General features: G+C 39.9%; 1 protein-coding gene across 4 annotated transcripts in view; it reads right to left on the bottom strand.

Moving 5' to 3' along the window:
* The window catches only part of LOC100862791 (apolipophorins), a 61,069-nt gene that overhangs the window by 41,042 nt on the left and 1,420 nt on the right, over nt 1-18,607 (bottom strand). For all 4 annotated transcript variants that reach the window (XM_004926586.4, XM_004926585.4, XM_062676410.1 and 1 more), the window contains exons 2-7: nt 5,398-5,424; nt 4,582-4,778; nt 3,333-3,497; nt 2,787-2,936; nt 1,009-1,201; nt 156-319 (exon numbers count right to left, since the gene is read on the bottom strand). In XM_004926586.4, the coding sequence (XP_004926643.2) occupies nt 156-319; nt 1,009-1,201; nt 2,787-2,936; nt 3,333-3,497; nt 4,582-4,778; nt 5,398-5,424 (896 nt within the window). The remainder of the gene's footprint in view (nt 1-155; nt 320-1,008; nt 1,202-2,786; nt 2,937-3,332; nt 3,498-4,581; nt 4,779-5,397; nt 5,425-18,607) is intronic.

Here is an 18,607-nt window from a genome sequence, read left to right on the forward strand (position 1 = left end):
AAATATACTTTGTGTTAATTGTCTATATATCGTATTACGGAATCCTTATTGTGCAACCCGCCACTGGTGACCTCACTAACACCTCCAAAGAGCCTTAAGTCGAACTTTCAGAAGGACAACCTCGCAATTAATAAAATAAAAAAAACAATGCTCACTCTGACTAATTGAGCAAAACTCGATGCTGAGTTTGCTCCGACGTTATTGGTAACACTCTTGGCAACTTCTTTAACTGCTCCGAGACAAGCGTGGTCGTTCTTAGGGACTTTCTCTCCACTGTGAGGGTTCTCGAAGATAATGCTGTTAACGTCAGTGCATTTGCCTAGAAAAATTCAATCGTTAAGAATCTCATATCATTATTTTTAGTGTATTTCCATAAGATGCTTGAATTTGATTTATTTCTCTCGAATTGTGGGTAGAACAACAGCCAAATGGTCAGATCTGGTTAAAGGAGTGGTTGGTGTTAGTCTATACCATACGGTCCATGCCACCCATGATCGGACACTATGGAGGAAAGCCACACGTGGTCGCAATCCTCAGCAGTGAGGGAACGATGAAGAAGATCTCTAATTTAAGAAATTTTTGGAACAACTATCTTTAGTGGCCATTGCGATTTAAAATATATGAAGGCGATAAGCAAGATATTCGAAGCCACGTGACCGTCTAAAATAATGGATAGTGTAAAATTACACAACTAAACTTTTTACTGGTGGTAGGACCTCTTGTGAGTCCGCGCGGGTAGCTACCACTACCCTGCCTATTTCTGTCGTGAAGCAGTAACGCGTTTCGGTCTGAATGGTAGGGCAGCCGTTGTAACTATACTGAGATCTTAGAATTTATATCTCAAGGTGGGTGGCGCATTTACGTTGTAGATGCTTTTGGGCTCCAGTAACCACTTAACACTAGATGGGCTGTGAGCACGTCCACCCATTTAAGCAACAAAAAAAAAAGATTTTATTTGCCAGATTATAAGATCGTCTTATTGACTAGAGAAACCCTAGGAATACTCACTCGAAGGAGCGACAGCTTTTCCTTTGCCAGTTAAAGTTAACTTGGTGTGAACTTTAGCTCTAGCTCCGTTCTCTCCAATGGAGAAAGGCTTGTAAAGATATTCTTCAGTGGCGGCCACCTTCTCTGGTACACCGTTAATAACCTTGGACTCTACGTTCAGCGTCGACTGAAGGACTTGCATATCCTTAACGCCCTGCAAGATTTAATTCGTTATTGCTTTTTTGTAAATTTCACGTGGCCAGTCCGCGTGGATTCTGTCCGCTGTTTTTAAGGCTAAACAAATAATTATGTCTATCAATTGTAATGGAGATTTAGGTATTTCCTACTTCAGGATGAATGGCGCCATTTTTATGCCATTTCTGGTAATGATATAAAAAAACGGATTAGTTAGAGTAATTTCAATTCTACATGATAAAAATCGTATAGTAGATATATCGTCGTTTACCATATTACGAGATAGTTCATTATCTGTTCTGTTATAAATGAACAGTTGCGATTTGGAAACGGGGCACCTGTTCGATTTAGTGGAAAGCTTCAATTGGGCATTTAAATCATTTATTAATTTATAACTTTATATATTAGATAGTATAAACTTGCGGACTAAATAATAATAATAATAATCCTCTCCACAGCCTAAAACTATTAGACCTCAAAGAAACACTCTACATAACTCTCCAAAAAGCCGCAATCTTGAATACACGTAGAATAGTCAGGAAATTCTTGCAGATAGACGAAAACGACATTGCCCCTCATAATAACATACCGTCAACATAAATAAGCTTGTTGGACAACGAAAGTGGCGGATGAAAGGCGATTGCATGCAGCAGAGATGCGAATGTTGCGATGGATGTGTGGAGTAACGAGAATGGATAGAATACGGAATGAATATGTTAGAGGAAGTCTGAAAGTGGCACCTGTGACAGAGAAGCTGAGGAGTGCACGTTTGGGATGGTATGGACATGTGATGAGACGGAATGAAAATGAGGTTGTTAAGAGAGTGTTAACTATGAATGTGGAAGGATTTAGAGGAAGAAGTAGACCTAAGAAGAAATGGATGGATTGTGTGAAAGACGATATGGGTAGGAGGGGAGTGAGCGAAGAAATGGTATATGATAGAAGAGTATGGAAGGAGAAAACATGTTGCGCCGACCCCAGGTGACTGGGAGAAGGGCAGGATAATGATGAATGATGAATAACATACCGTCAACATAAATTTTCCTTACTACACGCTGCATTCACTTGGCTTAGGCCCGTGGATGTGGTTCAGACTAGCCAAAGTGCTAAGAAAAGATTACCTTTCCGAAAAATAATAATAATAATGATTGGTTCGAAGTAAGTATCAGTCGAATTAAATATTTGAAATGTACTCAACTGATAATTATTTTTAATAAATGTATCCTTTTTTATTTGATTGGTTTTGTTAATTTTTAGTATGTTTCAATGATACTATGTACGCATATGGACTTGTTGTTGTCTGAAATAAAATAAATCATTCATTCATTCATTCATTCATTCATTAATGCCATAGGCATTCTCTGACAGTCTACCTTAGGGGAGTGCAGAGATGAAACTTGATAGGTGTAGTGTTATAATGTTATTAGGTACTTAAACATATGCATATATATGACATACATAATATTTATAGATACAAATACTTAAATAAATATATATAATAATATAAATAAACATTATCAATTAGATGACTAGATGAATTATGTTGTTATTAAAGCCACAGCGAGTTCTGCCTATGTAAATAAAAATGTAATAAAAGCACTAACGGCATTAGGATTGACGTTGGAAATGATGATGTCAGATTTGCCCTGTTCTCGATGGGAGCACCGGGACAGGTCGCGGCTGCGGTGCACAATAACTGCTCCGCCTTCGTGTGAGGTCGACACTTCAGTCGGACAAATCCCAAACACGTCCACCTGTGGGATGACGAATAATTTATTGCTTAGATGGATGGATGAGCTCACAGCCGACCTGGTGTTAAGTAGTTACCGGAGCCCCTAGACATTTAAAAAGTAAATGCCCCACCCACCTTGAGATATAAGTTCTAAGGTCTCAGTATAGTTACAACGGCTGCCTCACCCTTCAGACCGAAACGGATTACTGCTTCACGGCAGAAATAGGCGGGGTGGTGGTACCTACCCGTGCGTTGACCACGTGCGATTTCAATCCTTTAGTAGATTGAGCGAGGACTGCTCTTGTTAGGGCAGATTAGCAAGTTCTAACAGGCTTTGTCATAATGTGAGGACCAGTCAGGTTAAAGCCAGCCCCTCGAAGCTACTGGCAGATAGGTGGGCAAACAAAAGGGACCTTACCTGTGTTGATGGTTTTTGTTCATTCTGCAGCAACGAGATGATGGCTCTTTTAATGTTCAACGATTGGCGTGTGTCGTCTTCCTCCGCGCAGATCTGTGGCTGGATCTTGCCGTCTTGGTAACCGAACTTGACCGGTTTTTTGATACCGGATGGGCTCTCGTATTTCTGCAACAGAATCAAAGAGTGAGGAGTACGAATGGCAGCTAGGTTTTTCGATAAAGGTTATTTATGTTTGTGTTTCCAAGCATTTCTTGCGTTAGTCGTATACAAAGTTGCTGGTTTAAGGGCCATAGTTTTATCAGTTTTCCTAAAAGTCCATTCTTCATCAATTGGAATCACCTTATGACATCAAATGTTAGTGACAAACTTGTGAAAGATGTCTATGGCGATGTGTAAGTTCTAGAGCTTCGTGCATCGTCGTGGCCTAAATGATAAGATGCCCGGTGCATTTGTATCCGTGAGTGGCGGTAATTACATTGTTGAAGTCTATGGGCTCCGGTGACCACTTAACGCCAGCTTCGCCGTGAGCTTGTCCACTCACCTATCAAAGCAATAAAAAAATAAGAAAAAGACTTCAGAAAAATGTCTTATTTAAATTGGTAATTAAGTTTGCTTAGCCCGTGTAAAGTAAACGTGTTTTATATTAAGATACTATAATAATATTCTATATATTATATTTTATACTATAATATATTATAGCATCGGTGGTTTGATTAAAGCAACCTCGCTCTTTCAATTAGAAGATATTTTAGATAAGCTATTTAGTTTTTCAATGAACGATTTTTATATTTTTTCTGATAAACTGGCGATAAGGTGGCCAGCAGCGATCATTTTCATCTGATATTGTAGTAGTGATAAGAACAGCTCCACGTTATTAAATACAATACGTTGCACGAAATTATTTTTATGTGGAACATAAGACTTGAACACAATCAATGAGGTTAATAAAACTATTGCTAGGGCATAGTCGCCAGACAAAAACAATAAATCGTTTTAGGGCATTGGTAGTTTGCCCTTATAAGTGACTTAATTTTTTTTTTTTATTGCTTAGATGGGTGTTCGAACTCACAGCCCATCTGGTGTTAAGTGGTTACTGGAGCCCATAGACATCTACAACGTAAACGCGCCACTCACCTCGAGATATAAGTTCTTAGGTCTCAGTATAGTTACAACGGCTACCCCACCCTTCGAACCGAAACGCATTACTGCTTCACGGCGGAAAATCTACCATATACGATAATGGACCCACCTTTCCATCAGGCCCAGAGATGCTCAGCTTTTGCACATCCAACTGGTAGTTGCAGTTATCCAGTGCTGTCACTGAAACCTGACCTAAAAGCTTGACGCCGGTCTCCTGGTTGTCAGCGCCAGACAGGAAAATCGTGACCGACCCTTCGACTCCATAATTATACGTCTGCCCAGCTTGAAAGGTTGGGCCGGCAGGTGCTGGGGAAGACCAATATCAATATTACTTTTTGGTGTATCATTAGGTTCTCGAATTCAATATGAACTAGTCTGCTGTAATTGACCACACTTTGGTCTTTTTCGGATGCCAACAAGACTTTGTCCGGCAGAGGCTCAAACTTGACGGCATAACTAATAGAAATAGAACAGTGTCAGTGGGTTAACCAGGTATGAACACATGTTAAAAAGATTACAGCAAAATAATTCTTGGTTAGAGATGATGTTTGGCTAACGTTGGTTTAATGAAGAAATAAATTATTTGAAGATTTCTTTCTGATCCATTCTTGAATTTTATCTGGACGTACCATTCTTTTCTGATAATCCCAATCATAGAGCACTAGATTCGGGTAGATATTTTCAAATATCGGGCCGAAATTCACATTCAATGTCCATGGATCTCGGCTCAACACCAGCAGCCGTAAAATTATTAGTCCAACGAAAGTAGGTACTTTATAATAATTGCGGTCTGTTCCGACGAGCACGATAAGAGTCCCAGGTCGTTTTCAAAGGCCACGAATAAACAAAGGAAAGCGTTGACATTGCTTACACGGAGACAAGAAACAGTAATTACGCATTAAGATAAAGTAATTAATGAACTTACATCCTTTGCACGCCAACGAGCATTTATCTGAAACAAATAATATTGTATTTAGCGAATGATCTCAAGAAATTCATGAAGTTAATAATTGGTGATCATTTTTGTTGAGCTGTCAAAAAAATCAGACCCGCAAAATTATAATTTGCGTAATTACTGGTGGTAGGACCTCATGTGAGCCCGCACGGGTAGGTACCATCACCCCGCCTATTTCTGCCGTGAAGCAGTAATGCGTTTCGGCTTGAAGTGTGGGGCAGCCGTTTTAACTATACTGAGACCTTAGAACTTATATCTCAAGGTGGGTGGCGCATTTGCATTGTAAATGTCTATGGGCTGCAGTAACCACTTAACATCAGGTGGGCTGTGAGCTCGTCCAACCATCTAAGCAATAAAAAAAAAAATCTCGATTCGTCCGACCCGTTCGTTCGACCCGCGCGGACCCACAAGAGGTCCTACCACCAGTAAAAGTACGGCTCAAATATCCAATCAAAGTAGTGTATATGGAATAATTGTGAATATTAATTAGAAATTTATCAAACGGCAAGAAAATCAAAGAAAATACTAAAAATTATTTTCTAATAAATACGGTTCAAATATCCAATCAAAATAGTGTATATGGAATAATTTGTAAATATTAATTATTTGCTTTAATTATTTGCAGGCATTGCTGAAGTCCATGGGCGACGGTAACCACTTACCATCGGATGAGCCGTATGCTTGTCTGCCTACAAGCGCAATAATAATATAAATTTATCTAAGGGCAAGGTTTAAGATAAGTTTCCGATTTGACCAGCGCTCTTTCGTATCCGGTTCATAGTTCGTTATCTTATCTTTATCGTCAATTAAACAATAGTTTAGTTTTGTTTTTTCGTCAGCATCCGTGTGTGGTCAGGTCAGGCGATGATTAAAACTCGATCGATAAGCCGTGTTCAATTTAATGGTTATGGACATTGTTAATAAAAATTTGATAGCTCACAACCGGTCGATGTTTTACTACCGCGTCTATATTTATGGCAATAATTATATGGATGAACAAAACGAGAGGCCAGTCTTATCTACGAGTAGACTAGACAAGACCAGAGCTCTAGTCTTAATGATTGCTCAATTATCAGACAAACGGTAGGCAGCGGCTTGGCTCTGCCCCTGGAATCGCTGAAGTCCATGGGCGACGGTAACCACTCACCATCAGTAGGGCCATATGCTCTCCTGCCTATAAGGGCAATAAACAAATAAAAAACTAAATCAACTGAGACTTTACTACCTGTCTTTTAGAAATACTATTATATTAATAAAATAGAATATACATAGGAGCATATATTTAAAAAGTTTTAATCACATGTTATGACATTAACTTCTTTTTTTGGAGACAGGAAAAAAAGGAATGCCCTCCGATGCATGTAGGAATCGCGAAGTGGGGTCTACTTTTAGTTGAGATCACTTTTATTAAATGGCGACAGGTCTCTGCAACAGTATGCGATCGTAGAATGCCCCTTCATTTCAAGGGAAAAATTTACAAAACGATCATAAGACCTGTCGTGCTGTATGGATCTGAATACTGGGCAACGAAAGTAAAGCATGAAAGAGGAGTGCATGCGGCAGAGATGCGAATGTTGAGATGGATGTGGGGAGTGACAAGAATGGACCAGATAAAGAATGAGTATATCAGAGGAAGTGTGAAAGTAGCCCCGGTAATCAACAAATTGAAGAGCGGACGGTTAGCGTGGTTTTTTTTTTTTTTTTTTTTTTTATGATTGAAAGATTACTGGTGGCCCGGAGGCCTTTCCAGTTTCACCAGGACACGTGGGCGAGCAAAGGCTCAGCCAGGAGAGGTGGGATTTGCTAACAGCTACCCGAAGGAGACCTAACAGCTCAAGAGTAGCTGCTTCGCGAATGAATCTACTACCGGATCGGAATCGCGACCCGCTGAGAAGATCCGGCGAGAAACTCAGCGAGCTGATTCATGGGTTAGGTTGCACGGCGAACTCTTTGTCGAGTTCGACGAGTACGGTTACCGAGGTCCCTAAGCCTGCTCCTAGTGTTAGAGCTGAAGGCGTCTAATGCAAAGGTTATTGGATCTGATGGATCCGTAAGGACGTGTCTAGGGCGTCGACGGTGACTGGCTCCTGCATGATCAGGATTCGGGGAGTAGTCAGCGGCGGCAACGATAAGGCGATTATCATGACGCATAGCCTTATCGAAGTATCGTTCCGACGCTGACTTCATGTATTTCCGAATTGATTCGAGGCCCAGGTCGTCGTGTAGGTCAACGTTCCTCACGAACCACGGAGCTCCGACGGCTAACCTGCAAAAGCGGGATTGTAAAGATTGGAGGGTGTCTATGTGTGTGCGGGCCGCGTGAGCGAACACCACACTCGCGTAAGTCATGACGGGCCTAATGCAAGTTTTGTAAAGTGTCACCTTGTTCCGAAGGGACATTTTACTCTGCTTACAGATCATGGGGTAGAGTCTACCGAGAATAAACGCGGCACGGTCACGGACTGATTTTATATGCGGGCGGAATGTCATCGATGCATCCAGGGTAACGCCCAGGTACTTGACCTTCCTGGCCCAGGGTATGGGTTGTCTAAAGAGAGTAATCGGGGGTGTGAGATTCCTCCTCCTAATCCGGGAGGAAATACGTGTGGAGCTTCCCCTCTGAAATAGCACCGCAGTACTTTTCGCTGGGTTGATGTCTATGCGCCATTTTCGGAACCACTGTCCTAGGGCTAGGGCTGCGCTCTGAAGCTTCTTCGCGATTAGGGACTTGTTTCTACTGGAATAGTAAACAGTCGTGTCGTCGGCGAATAAAGCTAAATGGGTCGGCGGCGACCGGGGAATATCGTTAACGAATAAGCTAAATAGGAGGGGTGAGAGGACAGAGCCTTGCGGGACTCCAGCTGTGAGAGATCGTGGGGAGGAGCGGGTTCCCTCGACTCGATATCGAAAAGAGCGGTTCGACAAGAAGTCCCGTATGATGAGCACGAGACTATCCGGCACGCCCATGTTGAATAGTTTGAAAATCAAACCGTTGTGCCAGACTTTGTCGAACGCTTTTGCGACGTCGAAGAAGAGAGCTCCCGTGTATAACGGTTTTGGTCGATTAAGCCCCACAAGAATGTGCTCCGTGAGGCGGTGCACCTGTTGAACGCATGAGTGATTTGTACGGAATCCGAATTGTTCATCGATGAGAATGCCCTTGGATGAGACGAAGTCTCTGAGGCGTTTGTAGAGCAGACGCTCATACAGTTTGCCTAGAGACATGAGGAGGCTAATCGGGCGGTAGCTCGTCGGATGATTTTTTGGTTTACCGGGTTTATGTATGCCGATAACGTCTGCTTCTTTCCACACCGCGGGAAAGATACAGTTTGCCATAGCGGCATTGAAAATAGATGCCAACATCACGATGAGTTGGACGGGTAGAAGTTTAATAACGCGGTTGGATATACCGTCGGAACCGGGAGCCTTGCGAGGACGTAGGTCTTTGAGGTTAGCGTGGTATGGACATGTGATGCGTATAGAGAAGATGTATGTGACTAGGAGATGTATGGAAATGGTAGTGCGAGGTAGAGGGGGAAGAGGTCGACCAAAGAAGACATGGATTGAGTGTGTGAATGACGATATGAGAGAGAGAGGAGTGAGTGTTGAGATGACGGGTGATAGAAGAGAATGGAAGAGAAAAATTAGCTGTGCCGACCCCACCTAGTGGGATAAGGTGGAGAAAAAGAAGAAGGAGACTTATTATTGGATGGTTGGTTGATTTTGTATATCTACTAGTCGATAAAAAGCAATAAGAGGTTCACCCTATGAACCTAATTTTTACCTTAATAATGTGTGTAAGCACATGTATTTTTATATTATAGTTAAACACAAAAAAGTGAATTTCCAATGCCAGTGCCTCTGTTTGGCAATCGATTTAGTAGTTTTCAGTTAGTAGTTTTTTTTTTCGGCTAGGGGGTCGAACCTCCTACGAGGGCCCCGCGCAAAAGGGGCGCGCGGGGTATGTGAGACTCAACGATCTGCATGGTGTTGTGAGCAGACCGCGGGCCCAAGGATTTTAGAGCCCACCCACTAAACGACTCCCCTGCACTCTTACATCCGACGTCCGATCCCCTCCAAGGCCAGAACCCGGATAAGGTAGGAGGGTTACCGCGGTCAACACTACAACCAGACGGCGCGGCTCACCCCAAGGACGCCCAGCCGACGGAGCCTTCTAGGCGAATCGAAGGCTCTGAAACGTCGGCCGTCTCGGTACGGCAGTCCGTCAGGCCGCCTAGACGGTGCCGCTGATGTCCCGGAATACCCTGCTGGACCAGAACCAGCCTGCCGGGTCGGGACGCGATACACCGCCGACTGGGTGTACTAACCTAACCTAACCGATCCAAATTATCACCGGGCTTACGTAAAAGTGCCACCAGTTTCTTTATTATAATTAGCTAGGTACTGATAAGCATTATCGAATATAAAAACATCGAAATATTTTAATATAAAATTGACAATACAACAAATGAGAATATTTATCTCATTAATGCGTTAAATTATTTAAAAGTTTCAGGTAACATCGATTATGGTCGAATTTCCATTATTGGGCGAACAATATTGTTTGAACACATATAAATGTATTAATAAACATGACGTATTGTGCAAATAACACTTTCGTTAAAGAAAATTTGGTTTTTTACTAAAAAAAAAAAGTAGGTATACGGAGGATTTTGAATCATCATCATTTCAACGCGGGGAGGAATCAGCAAGAGAGTCGGGATTTACTTTTTTCCAATGTTGACGTTTACACTCTAACATAGAAGGTATACGAAACAAATATTAGATATATAAACGATTTGACATGAATAAACAATGACATTAGAACAAATATGAGTGAATTATGAACCTTTGACTATTATTATTAGTTGCGTGACACGTAAAACAGTCGAAAAGACAGAACCGCCGTTTTCGTATCGTAAGCTGTTTAAATAAATCTATTTGATTTGCACGAAAGATAAAATTTATTACACATAAACTCTGGATTAACGTAATGTATTTGAAAGCTGAATAAACACTTGTAGGAATCGAATTAGACAAGTACTCTGACGTCATTTTAATACAAAATAAATGACACATTTAAAACTGAATATCGCATTGACATTTCGACAATACGTACCTTTTGTTTGTTGTTATTGTTGCCATTGAAATTAGAAAATATTTATTTCAATTTTAACAGTACAAATATGTAGTGTTTTTTTTTCCCTACCTATGCTGATAGCCTTGAGAGGCTATTTCAGCTTCGCCCTAATATGTAGGTGAGCTCGCGGGGCTCAAACCGGAGTGACTAACACTGGCCCTAGCAAGAACAGTGCTTCGCAGAATCTACCACCGGATCGGAAACGCGACCCACTGAGAAGATCCGGCGAGAAACTCAGTGGGCTGTGTCTGTTGGGTTACTTTACTCGCCGAGCCCTTCGTCGCAAGTGACGGGTAGACATTTGGACAATACTTACCTTTTTTTGTTGTTACTGTTGCTATTGAAATTTAAGAAATATTTCAACTTTAAAAAAGATGTTTTTCGAGCTAACCCTAATCGCATTCTCACATTATTTCCCTAGCTAACTTCCCCTTTCTAATTACAACCTAATTTCCCTAGACGCCAGAGATTTTACCCGCCACTTCTAATCTCAGAAGTTCCGTTTCTTTCACAAAGGCTTATATCATTACTTTGTCAGTTAAGTTTAAATCGGGCTAATGCTCGTAAACTTCATACATTATTGGATCAAGAATTAAATTGTCAACCATCATACGGACCCAACCAATGGAGCAATTACCCAATTTGCTGGAGCTGGGGTCACATTACTATGTTTTGACTCTGACACGGCTCAATAATCGGGATGTTTCTAGAACAGATTTCATTGTAATATCCTACCAATATTATAAACGCAAAAGTTTGTGTGTATGGATGTATGTTGTCTTTCACGCAAAAACTACCAAATGGATTTGGATGATACTTTACAATAATATAGCTTAAGCATCAGAATAACACATAGGCTATAATTTATAAAGGTATAGTATGAATTACCCAAAATATAACGATAAGTGTCAAGTGAGTAGGTAAAAAAACTGCCATCTTAATTTTTCAACGGTTTGAAGGGTGGGGCAGCCGTTGTAACTATACTTGAGACCTTCGAACTTATATCTCAAGGTGGGTGGCGCATTTACGTTGTAGATGTCGATGGGCTCCAGTAACTACTTAACACTAAGCGGGCTGTGACCTCCTCCACCCATTTAAGCAATAAAAAATAGAATCTCACGACAAATATATATTCTAAAGTCAACGGATAAAGTTTTCTGTCACTAGAACACATTGCGGCACAAAGACAAGTCCAATCACACCAAGAATATGCCAACAAAGATGGTCTCCAACGCTGAGCATCATGACCGCAGCCAGCCTCAGTCGCCACTGGACCAACGAAGCGGCGAAACGTATTATGAGTCAGTTACGACAGATTTATAAAACGGAAGATCTCTTTTAACGCCGACTTGTGCCAGAATCAACCATTGATTCGATACATCCGTAAACATTGGGACCGTTCAATTTATTGGTCATACTTTAAATGGTATTGTAAGTTTGGTTTTTGTGGGTATGCGAATAATTCTTGGTTATGCAGGAAATTAATCAAAGACCTAAGGCCTATTCCTAGGCCGTTTGACAGTGGAAGTGACGTGGATGGTAAAAGTGAAGCAGTAACATCGGTTTGAAGGGTGGGGCAGCCGTTGTAACTATATTGGGACCTTAGAACTCATATCTCAAGGTGGGTGGCGGGATTTACGTTGTAGATGTATATGGGCTCCGGTAACCACTTAACACCAGGTGGGCTGTGAGCTCGTCCACCCATCTATGCCATAAAAAAAGTGACCACGAAAGGATCTTTAGATAAATTTAGTTTTGAATTAATTGTATATACTGGTTGAATGTCGGCGTTCTGAAAAGAGATGGTACTTTGGTTTTAACATCATATTCATATCCCTGTGAATGTCAAGCATTGTGTATCAAGTTTCACGATGAAATAACAAAACGACTAGAGTCCTAGTCACTACCGTCCTAAAGCGATGAAGTGATGAAATCTGAAGAAGAGGGAAGATCTTCCACCGAGCGGGTGATATTTGCTCGGTAGACCGACGGTCCTAATGTTGTTGTTCGGAACTTGTATATATGCACTTTATCGTGAAAATGTCGTAAGCGAGATTCAGGCATCTGTCAATTATCTTTTTTTTAAGAGATTTTATGACCTGGTAACTAAGACCTGTAAGTCATGTCTTATTTTACTTTATATTCTTAATTTTATGAAAAATGATAATATGGAGTGAAATGAAATGAAGATGATTAATTTGAGACATTAATCAACTGGGATGAATTTAATGAAATGAGATGATATGGGTTGAAATATAATCGCAGTAAAATGGTGGTCATTTACTGAGATTTTTTCAGTGGACTTTTTGGAGGAACCCGAGAAGCTACGTCCAGCAGCTTTGTTTCATTTTCCCACATTTGTGCACTTTCACAGATATTAAACAGTTAATAAACCACCATTATTACACATTTAAACCTGAAGAAACACTAAATAGACAAAATAAAACAAATCACACAACTTCACTCCTCGCGTTCCCGCCAAAAAGTCCTGTCAATTATCTTGCGTTGTATGATGGCTACCCGCCACAGGAACTTAATTTTTCGCTTAGTGTCTTTATACTGTTCACGCTATGGGATTTATGAGCTCCGGTGACGATTTGACAACGAATAGCCCATGATTTTGAGTATTTAAGTTACAAAAATAGAGGGGCCGCGAAAACTCTATTAAAAAATCCATCGCATTCACACAACATCGAAATCGATAAGCGTAAAAATATATTCATCTTAGACGCAAATATTTTTGCGAGAAACCAATAAGTTTTTTAACAAGATAAATGATAGCATTTCAAAGGTCATATTGTATAAGGTTTGAACTGTCTACAATCAGTTTCTCGGTGTGTTATCAGCTAAAGGTCAGCGCTAACGATTTTAGGTTCTTGGTAATTTTTGAAATTGTTTCCATTTTTTTTTTAATAGTTTACAAATTGATTAGATCTAATTTATTAAATCAAAAAGTGACAAGAAATGAAATTAAAGGCTCATTAAGATGGCCTCCCTAAAACCAAAAAATTAAAATTTAAAATTTTATTCAGCCTTTTATCTATATATTAAATACGTGAAGCAAAAACTTTGTATCCCTTTTTACGAAAATTGCGCGGACGGAGGAGTATGAAATTTTCCACACTTATAGAGAATATAGAGAAGAAGTGGACAATGCTAATATTTTTTTTAAATAATGCATAAAAGATACATTAAATCAATAAAGAAAACATTACACACACTACATACCGTGTATTTGACGCACACACGCATGCATACTATTTATTGTCAAACTTTTGTTCTTGACGTCTGTTGTCAAATTGAGAATAGATTAAATATTGTTTGTCTTTGTTAATATTTTTTTATAGAGTAGTCTTGGCGAAATTTGTGATTATAGAAGTATAAAATTCAATCATAATAGTGTACAAACTTACAATTCCAATTAATTATAGTCGAATTTCGACTACTGCGGGACCTCTAGTTCAAATAATTTCGTGATTGTAATTAAACTTGAACGTAGAAAAACGATCGTTGTGTCGAAATTATCTTGAATACTTTTGAAAACGACTTTTGTTTTTGGCAAAAAATTCCCCTATCAATTCGATAAGACAGATATCACACTATAAGGTCAGAGTTTAGTATAAATGAATAAACAATGAGTTTTATCCTCAATTATTTTTTTCTCGGAGACAGTCTTACGTACGGTTTAAACGTCTTTTCAATTTTATCTCTCTTTGTTCATGGTCATTACCTAAAAGTTCGTTATTTAATTTGTAATGTGAAACCGGAACGCACTTCGTGTCAGAAATAAAGTATCGCGATTCCAATCCGGGCAGAATTAAAACCTTCCTACGCAATACGAAATCCCATTTAGAATTTTTATGTATCTTCCCTTTTTTTTTTGTAAAGTTTACATAGATTACTGGTGGTAGGACCTTTTGTGAGTCCGCGCGGGTGGGTAGCCACCACCCTGCCTATTTCTGCCGTGAAGCAGCAATGCGTTTCGGTTTGAAGGGCGGGGCAGCCGTTGTAACTATAATTGAGACCTGAGAACTTATATCTCAAGGTGGGCGGCGCATTTACGTTGTAGATGTCTATGGGCTCCAGTAACCACTTAACACCAGGTGGGCTGTGAGCTCGTCCACCCATCTAAGCAATAAATAAAAGAAAACAGCCAGATGGTCAGATCTGGTCAAGGCGGTTGGTGGCAGTCCATACCACGCGGTCCATGCCACCAATGACCGTACACTGTGGAGGAAAGTCACAAATGGTCGCGATCCTCAGCAGTCAGGAAAGGACGAAGAGGAAGATCCTAAGTTGATGGTACTATGACAGAAGCTTTCCCTGGAGGGCCAGTATTACCGGATGTAAAGCTCAGGAATGTTTAAAGAGCACACATACAACATAAAGGATAAACAAAAAAATACCATTTAGGAATAAGTAAATCGCAAAAAAGTCTTCGTAACCAGTTATTTGTATTTGCGTCAATAAACTCCTGGTATTATCAAATTAATAAAACATAATATTATAAATAATACAAAGGTTACTGTTATTCGAAAAGTTTCCAAGAATTTATCTGAAGTTGTGTTTATTCGGTAAACATGTTTGTTTGAAGTAGGGTAGTTTTCCATTTACTTTGACTATCTATATATTAATACGTGAAGCAAAAACTTTGTATTCCTTTTTACGAAAATTGCGCGGACGGAGGAGTATGAAATTTTTCACACTTATAGAGATTATAGAGAAGAGGTGCACAATGCTAATATTTTTTTTAAAATAATGCATAAAAGATACATTAAATCAATAAAGAAAACGTTACACACACTACATACCATATATTTGACGCACACATGCATGCATGCTATTTATTGTCAAACTTTCATTCTTGGCGTCTGTTGTCAAATTGAGAATAGATTAAATATTGTTTGTCTTTGTTAATATTGTTTAATAGTGTAGCCTTGGCGAAATTTGTGATTATAGAAGTATAAAATACAATCAATAATAGTGTACAAACTTACAATTCCAATTAATTATAGTCGAATTTCGACTACTGCGGGACCTCTAGTCCATGTTAATCGTTCAATGTGTATTTTGTCAACGGAACCACCGTTCCATTTACCATTAAACCATAAAATTAAACATCAATTAATAATTTAAAATTAACTTCGGCGAATGTGTACTAAGCGTTGCCATACTATACGAACACTTAAACAAACACACGTAAATGCTAATATGAAATAATCTGTTTATATAAACGTGAACCGTGAATGTTTTTAGCACGTCATTTCGGATCCTCCCGATCCACTAACGGTGCTTTTAGGTACCTCAAGCACCGGTCATCGTTCTCAAGAAATGTTCAAGAAGGCGGTCCAAATTACCTTGGCGACCTCCAAACTGAAAAGTCGATTTAACCATTGGTATGTGGGATTTGCAAAAAAAAATGTTATAAGAATAATTACTGCCGATGCACGATTCATTTAATGTTGCTCCATTAAGCGGTGCTTTTAGGTACCATAAGCACTGATCACCGTCCTCGTCGAACCCGTCGTTGACGACGAAGGGCTCGACGAGTAAATTAACCCTCAGACACAGCCCACTGAGTTTCTCGCCGGATCTTCTCAGTGGGTCACGTTTCCGATCCGGTGGTAGATTCTGCGAAGCATGACTCTAGCTAGGGTTCGTGTTAGCAACGTCATCAGGTTTGAGCCCCGTGAGCTCACCTACTAGTTAAGGCGACGCTGATATAGCCACTCAAGGCTATCAGCTTAGGTAGGAAAAAAATATGTTTTTATTTTATTATTATTTTTTACCGATTATTCTTTATTTCGTATGTAGGTATGGTACATTTAGAAAGAGTCGAGGAATGTAACTGAAAAAAACCAAGCGCCTTATATTGATCGTTGATGTTAGGTACTACACAACAAACCTATTTAACAATATAACAGCAGCCCTGCAAAAATTAAACTTTTTTTTTTTTTGCTTAGGTGTGTGGTCGAGCTCACAGCCTGCCTGGTGTTCAGTGGTTACTGGAGCCCATAGACATCTACAATGTAAATGCGCCACCCACCTTGACATATAAGTTCTAAGGTCTCAGTATAGTTACAACGGCTGCCCCACCCTTCAAACCGAAACGCATTACTGCTTCACGGCAGAAATAGGTAGGGTGGTGGTACCTACCCGTGCGGACTCACAAGTAGTCCTACCACCAGTAATTATGCAAATTATAATTTTGCGGGTTTGATTTTTATTACGCGATGTTGTTCCTTCACCGTGGAAGTCAATCGTGAACATTAGTTGAGTACGTATTTCATTAGAAAAATAGGTCACAAGAGGTCCTGCCACCAGTGTAAGCTGCAAACAAACAACGCGTGAATAAAAGCACCAAAATTGAATATAAGTTACTTAGAAGACGTTTTTACGAGCTTATATTAGTCACTTAGATAAAGCACAGTTATCATATTCATATATTGATTGGCTTAAAGTAGCGGATGAACAAACGTCCCGTCTTAATAAAATATTATTGAAATTCCACCCCGATTAGCTAAACGACCCGTTATCCATACTAATGGTTAATAATATTTACATGCTAATCTACGGTCATCGCCCTCGTTGAACCCGTCGCTTGCGACGAAGGGCTCGACGAGTGAATTAACCCATAGACACAGCCCACTGAGTTCTCGTCGGATCTTCTCAGTGGTTCGCGTTTCCAATCCGGTGGTAGATTCTGCGAAGCACTGCTCTTGCTAAGGCCAGTGTTAGCAACACACCCGCTTTGAGCACCGTGAGCTCACCTACACGTCGAGCAGAAGCTGATATAGCTTCAAGGCTATCAGCATAGGTAGGAAAAAAAAAGCTAATCTAATCCCTTTTATCACACGATGTATTTTGTAAGCGCGCAAACTAAGGCGCAGGTAATTATCGCCGCGTTTTGCGAGGTCGATGACTTCGCGCAAATTGTTTTTCCATTGCGCGTGCAGTAAGCAAAACAATATTTTTTTTATGCTATTGGGAATTTATATCGAACTGCCTAGCTTCGTTTCCAGGAGAATAGTTTTATTACCCCGATAAACCACCGCCTGTAGACACGCAGGCAGAAACGGATAGTAGACAGTAGTCATCAGGATTAAAATAGATGTAAAAACTCATTTCAATCGAGTTCATAAACAAGCTAAACTATGGATAAAATCGGCCTGTTTCTGTCGCGAGTGTATTAGAAAGCTGCAACAGCCAATATATACAATACGAATTAATTTTCGACCTTTCATTCCAATAGACATCACAACGTGAACCTTTTGATGTCTATGCGACGACGTTACGTCTATACCGTAGTCTAAGTAAATCGTTTCGCTAAGCCGTGACCCATATGCCCGTCTCCGCTGAAAATCACTAAATCATTATGAAATCATACATTAAATACGAGCATCTATACTAATATTATAAAGAGGAAAGATTTGTTTGTTTGTTTGTTTCGAATAGGTTCCGAAACTACTGGACCGATTTGAAAAATTCTTTTTCCATTAGAAGCCGACATTGTCCCTGATGAACATAGGCTATTTTTTTTTTTTTTTTTTGGTTTCATGTGTGTTTTAATGTTTCCGAAGCGAAGCGAGGGCGGGTCGCTAGTATCTTATAAATGACGTCATTCCAAAATATTCGTCGAAATAAAAATTCGTAGAGCACACAGAGGTATGACTAATTGAAGAATTCGTAAATAAATTATTAATGTTATTGAGTTCGCCTTTATCGACATCTGTGAAAAATCGTAATCATTGGTCCAAATTTATATTTTAGGTTTTAAACGTTATTACGCACGGTAAATTTTATGTGACGTCATTTGTGGAGACAAAGAAGAAGTCATTATAGTGTCACTAGCAGAAGTAGCCCGATCGAATATCTCAAAGTGAGTGATCACGAAGCTATGCCTGGCTGCGGGTAGCCACTTAATACCAAACAGGTTATATACTTGTTCACATATCTATTGGAAAAAAATCAACTATTTATTTCAGACCATAGTGTGGTCTGGGCTCCATCTAAAATCGCGTTGGTCGCGAATAGCATTTT

This window comes from Bombyx mori, chromosome 27, assembly GCF_030269925.1.
Source record: "Bombyx mori chromosome 27, ASM3026992v2".
NCBI lineage: Eukaryota > Metazoa > Arthropoda > Insecta > Lepidoptera > Bombycidae > Bombyx > Bombyx mori.